Source organism: Alligator sinensis, unplaced genomic scaffold, assembly GCF_000455745.1.
Source record: "Alligator sinensis unplaced genomic scaffold, ASM45574v1 scaffold9_1, whole genome shotgun sequence".
Lineage (NCBI taxonomy): Eukaryota > Metazoa > Chordata > Crocodylia > Alligatoridae > Alligator > Alligator sinensis.
In genome coordinates, this window is record NW_005842304.1 from 1,026,227 (window position 1) to 1,032,520 (window position 6,294).

The 6,294-nt window shown below is 38.2% G+C and overlaps 1 protein-coding gene across 1 annotated transcript in view; it reads left to right on the forward strand.

The window, feature by feature from the left end:
* KIF21A (kinesin family member 21A) overlaps positions 1 to 6,294 on the forward strand; it is a 139,292-nt gene that overhangs the window by 112,555 nt on the left and 20,443 nt on the right. The window contains 3 exon segments of the mRNA XM_025209701.1: positions 1 to 55; positions 5,530 to 5,640; positions 5,970 to 6,098. Coding sequence (XP_025065486.1) covers positions 1 to 55; positions 5,530 to 5,640; positions 5,970 to 6,098 — 295 coding nt within the window.

The window sequence follows — 6,294 nt, forward strand, 5'->3', positions numbered from 1 at the left end:
GGGAAAGAGAGTTTGTTCCCCCACCGTCTGGCTTGCCTTCTAAGATAGGCAGCATGTAAGTTTGGCCAAGCTTGTACTAACCACCTTTTGCTTATTTATAAAAATGCATGTTGCCAATTTCTTGTAATCTCGCATTTTGAATTATTTGTACAAAGGAGGAAATGGATTTCAGAATAGGAAAAGCCCTTCATTCTACTCATCCACAACAATCCCATTAAGTATTTACATAGAGTTGTAATTAGTATACGCCAAGGTTTCTCTTAAGTAATTTCCCATAGTAGAATGCCTAAATATTTGGTGCAATAATTTGATACCATGGTTACTTCGGTTTTGTGAGCAACTTGTGAAATTTAAATCTTAGGAGGGGAAGTCTGTTTAGAAATGTCATAAATACCAGACAGAGAGAGACTATGTAAATCCAAAGTAAAGTATATTTAAAAAAAAAAACAAACTTAAAAACAATTTAAATTTAATAGAAACTCAAAGTGGTGTAAGATCTGATGACTGGAACAGATCTTCTTATGAGAAAATGTTTATTGATATTGACTTCTTCATTTTAAACACAACAATTAAAGATTCAAATGAAGATTTGAACAAATTACACAAATACAGTTTCAGTCCTATCAGTGCCTTTCCAACTGCAATATTCATATGAAAAAGTATTTACTGATTGAAAGTATTAGTAAATTCTTTTAATGAGCATGTTTCACTTAGAGGGCATAAACCTTTTTTCTTTTATGCATACACAAATTACTGTTGTTATCAGAGAACCAGCTATCAGGCTGGTGAAGAATGTCTTGTTGGCTCTTTAGATACTAACCCCTATATTCTGTCAAGGCAAATGTTGGCTGAATGCACTTATTACATTAAATAATATGGAGAAAATGCAGCAGTCTCGCTGTTCCTCATGTTACAAATGCTGAAGTTATATACTTTTCACTGGCTCTCACTTACCCATTCTTGAAAAAACTCTTAACATTTTCACAGTAATCTCCGTTCAGGTTATACTTGTGATTTGTTTTTTAACATTTTCAGATTTTTCTAGCATGCGCTTGCATTGGCAGAAATGAGTAGTAAAATATTGCATACAGCAATTTTTAACATGCTTCAGTGCTTGTTTAAGTAGAATGTGCTCAGAAGGCATGCTGTTGGTGATACAGAGAGGGAATTGTGATGAGGATGGGCTCAGAAACCTGCTTGTTTCAGCACTTAGTGTGGGAGATAACTAGACACTGGAGCATCAAGATTTAAAAAATGTGAAGTCTTATGACCTGGCATCAGAGTCTCAGGTAATATCTTTTTGCCTCACTGCATTTTCTAATGTGAATCCATTAGGAAAATTAATTAGCAATGAGGCCAAAGAAAACTATCTAAATTTGAAATTTGGAAGGATTATAGTTTAGTAAATTGTTCTGCTCAAGAGGTATGTTAGTGATTATATTTTGGCAGGTAAATTACTGAACTTTTGATGCAAGCTATTTATAGCAGTGTATACACCCTAAACAGCTTTTAACTACTCTGTCTCACTTAAAACTTAGATTAATTTAATTTTTCAGTATAACATATTTACTCAAATCCAAGATGAGATTTTTGCCCCCAGTCACCATGGTAGGGGGGAGACAAGGAGGTGGGGTCAGGGCAGGGGGGGGGAGTCCTCATTTTAGATTTGAGTACTGGTCTGGGGCAAACAGCTGCTGTAGTCCCAGCACTGGGGCCAAAGCTGAAGCTGAGTTGTGACCTGCCACAGGCTGTGGTGGCTCATGCAGTGGGAGAGGGGTGTGCAGTAGGGGAAGCACAGTGGAGATTACGTGTTTCGAGTTGCGAGGTGGACAGGGGCAGTTCAAGTGTGCAGCCTAGGGAGAGCACTGTGGAGACAGCACAGCCTGCCACCCCTGTCGACCACTCACATGTCCCCCTTATAGCTGCTTACTTCCAGCTCTGGCTCCCAGCCTGACCTGCCACATCTGCTTCTGGTTGCCTGGGCTGGGGCTAGCAGTAAGTGGCAGGGGGAGCAAGTGACTGCCAGGGGAGGCAGATGGTGGGATGGGGGAGTATAGGGGGCAAGGACAGACACTGGGGGAGCAAGTAACAGGGGCAGGCATGTGGAGTAGAGGGGACAAGCAATGGGGAGGCAGGTCCTGGGTGTAGGGCAAGTGGCAGTGGAGCAGGCATGGGGGGAGGGAAGGGGTAAGGGTCAGACCTTCTGCCCCCCTCCCCCCACCCCACTGTTTTCCCTGCTATGGTGGTGGGAAATACAAATTTTAAAATGACCCTTTAATAACTGAATTCTGTACACGGAAAATTATAACATTTATAGTTTTCCATTTATAGAATGTAATTACTGGGGAGTGGTCTTAAATTCAAAGTCATTTTGGATTTGGGTAAATATAGTAAATAACTAATTCAGTTAATTTCACTAATCATTACTAGTATTTGTTGTTGAACAGAATTTCCAATTGAGAGTCCATCTGTACTTTCTACTTTTGGTGGGATCCTTCAGTAAATATAGTAGGGCTCTCTCTTTTGCAGTGACAACATTTCAATTGCAGAAGAATGCGATGCTACTTACCCCTTCATTGCAGGAGTCAAGCAGTAGAAGTAGTTAGGAAAGGCCCTTTATCCTCATCTCTGTCTTCATGTCTGAAATCTGTAGTATTGGGGGAAAGCAGAAATATCTTGCATACTAAGTTTATTGCTTTGTGTAGATGTTCATTCCCTTCAATTTTTTGAATGTGTAAATTCCTTCTCAGAGCTTGAGTCAAGTCTTGTTAAAGTCCGAAGGAGTTTTGCAATTTACTTTTTCAGGTCTTGATTTGTCAAAGGCACGATCTCATTACTAGCATTATAGCACTATCAGCTTTAACTATTCTTCAAAAATAGAATGTTGAGATGAAACATCCCACGTTTAATCTGTTCTGGGAGGCCTTGTCTAAATAGAAAAGTTAGCAGCAGTTTCACTTTTAAACTGACTTGTAACTTGTATATAAGTACAAATTCTTATGTATGTCCAGTCTTTTACTCTTGACAAACAAAACTACAGTGATTTTTAAAGGGAGCAGGGATTTACCACTTGTGAGTTACTTCATGGTACTGAGTGCCTGCCCTTAACCCACAGTAAGTAGGCGCATCTCTGTGTGCATTAATGCACTTCAGTTAATGCTTATTAAATCTAGTACCTCTGGGTGTATATATACATGTATGTGATGTAACGCTGGGTGCTTTTAAAAGCACCCGGCACTGCATCACGTGCATTTGTATAAATGGTGAAATGCACATCAGCACTGAGAAAATGGCAACAGTGTGCTTTTGAACTAAAACGCATCGAAGGTGTTTTAGTTTCACAGTACACTGCTGCCTTTTTCTTAGTGCTGGCGTCCATTTTGCCATTTATACAAATCATATGATGCAGCGTCGGGAGCATCAGTTCTTGTGTTCTGCAGACTTGATTAATCGAGTTTAGCACAGAGAAAGCATAACTCGATTAATTGAGTCTGCAGAACGCACAAACCAATGCTCCCAGCGCTGCATCATATGCATTTGTATAAATCGCGAAATGCATGTCAGCGCTAAGAAAATGGCAGCGGTGCACAATGAAACTAAAACACCTTTGATATGTTTTAGTTCAAAAGTGCAGTGCTGCCATTTTCTCAGTACTGACGTGCATGTCGTCATTTATTCAAATGCATGCAATGCAGTGCTAGGTGCTTTTAAAAGCACCCAGTGCTGCATCACATACATGTATATATACACCCGGAGGTACTAGATTTAATAAGCATTTACTAGAGTGTGTTAATGCACATGTAGATGCGCCCACTTACTGTGGGTTAAGGGCAGGTACTTGGTACCATGAAGTAACTCACAAGTGGTAAATCCCGGCTCACTTTCAAATCACTGTAGTTTTGTTTGTCAAGAGTAAAAGACTCGACATACATAAGAATTGGTACTTACGTACAAGTTACAAATCAGTTTAAAAGTGAAACTGCTGCTAACTTTTCTGTTTAGATGAGGCCTCCCAGAACAAATTAAAAGTAGGATGCTGCATCTCAACATTCTGTTCTTGAAGAATAGTTAAAGCTGACAGTGCTATAGTGCTAGTAATGAGATCGTGCCTTTGACAAATCAAGACCTGAAAAAGTAAATTGCAAAACTCCTTCTGACCTTAACAAGTCAGAAGGATTAATCAAGTTTAATCGAATCTGCTGACATGCTGGATTTCCGTTGCGCTGGAATAAACAAATGTATGTGTACAAATGCCTTCCATTGTGAGGTACTAGGAAAATGCGCATTAGCCTTTTTTAATGTGCATTAACTGAAGAGCATGGTTTTTAAGTGATGCTTCATGTTCATTAGGCTATTTTAATGTGCATTAACTAAAGAGCGTGATTTTTTTTTTTAGTGATGTTAATATGCATTAAAATAGCCTAATGCACATTAAAGTGCACATGTAGATGCACCCATTGATAACTAAACTGCAGGAGTTTTTAGCCATGTTTCCCTGAGGGGTAGACTACCATGTTTTATCTTTCTCTTACCATAAGTGTAGGCACATTGGCAATTACAAGGAAGAGCTAAAATGCAGGAATTCCCTCCCCATTTTAACCCATTGGAATTAGATTTTCCCCATACCCTAATTTTGAAGAGGTTACCATATTTTCCAATTTATAAGATGCTTTCTCTGAAGCAAGGAAGTCTAAATTTATGGTGCATTTTGTTTACCAAGAAATGAATTAACAGTTGAAACCATTGTAAGAAGAGTGAACCAGAATTCAATCAAATATATATTAAAACATTTACCCACAATTTCACAATTTTTTCACTTGTGGGGAGGGTTGGAATCGGGGAAGAGTGGTCTTTATTTTGTACATACCAGAAAATATGGTATTCCTGTTTCCCCATCAATAGATTTATAGACTGAAGCCAAAATGGAACAAGCCCAGTTTAAAGTGAAGTAGGAGACCATACAGCCCTTTTTAGTGATTCAAGAAAGCCATTTTAAAATCACAGTTTAATTTAAACTGATAAGCTTTCTCATGTAGAAAAGTTACAAGTATGTAGGGCCAGGTTCTGATTTTGATTTATTAAGCATCCGTTTCAGTCTTGAATATTCAGCCTGGATCTTGTGTTCCTGCTGTGGTTGTTTGCCTGATGTGACACACTTAGACAACATAAAATCTCAGTTGAATTGGTTTTTAATTATCACTTTTAGCTTTTACAAATATAGGCTAAATATTTCTACTTTTCTGAGTCTTCAGATAATTTGAAACAACAGCTCAGAGAAGGGTGGACCCAGTAGCGTTAGTTAGGCTGCCTCAGCTAAAATGACAACGCTATAACATTAATGTTAATTATCACATTGCTCAGTCATTTTAGCATAACCATTAATATTTTTTAAAAATTAGATTCAATTTAGTCCATATTTTAAAAGCTACATTGAAATAAGTAATCAGTGGAAGAATGTCAGTTTTAATACCACAAAAAGCTGTTTTCCCAAAGTGCTAAAAAGTAAGATGATCATCCCTCTTACCTTAGTTCTAGACAGCCATCTCTGACAGAAAAGAAAATATCTGAACCTTCACCTTTAGCAAAGAGAAAGGCCTATGAGAAAGCAACGGAAAGGACAAAGACAAAAGAACAAAAACAGTAAGATTCATTTTTTTTCTTCTTTCCTCCTCCCTAAAATCATTAAACCTTTGAACATATTCTTGGAAAATAGATCTGTATTGCATCTTATCTAATAGATCTGTATTGCATCAGGCTTTCACTGTTTAGAAGTAAATGGTTTGACGGTTGTTCCATCTTGCGCCAGCAGCAGTTCATAGGCTATTCCATTCTCTAGACGAGCACGTAGCCTGCATTTCTTGTTTAAGGAAAGAGGATCTAAGAAATTGTTTGAGGCATGCTTTCACTTAACCTCTCTAACAGTTCATAATCCATAACCTTTTAAAGAGGATGTTCTTTTTTTCTTGTAGCTCAGATTCTGGAACCTCAGAGGCTAGTCTGTCACCTCCTTCTTCCCCACCAAGCCGGCCCCGTAATGAACTGAATGTTTTTAGTCGTCTTACTGTTTCTCAGGGAAACACATCAGTTCAGCAGGATAAGTAAGTCACAAAGGGAAGCTTCAGACCCCTAATAAGGAGCTGTAAAGCATTCTCAAGTCGTCAGTGTAGCATCCATTAGATATTTTTCCTTTTTTTTCATGAGACATAAAGGAGACATTATTCTGTGTTTCATGTATTTTTGAAATATAACTTATAAATTTTTACAGAAATACCTTCCACACATCACCAAAATTCA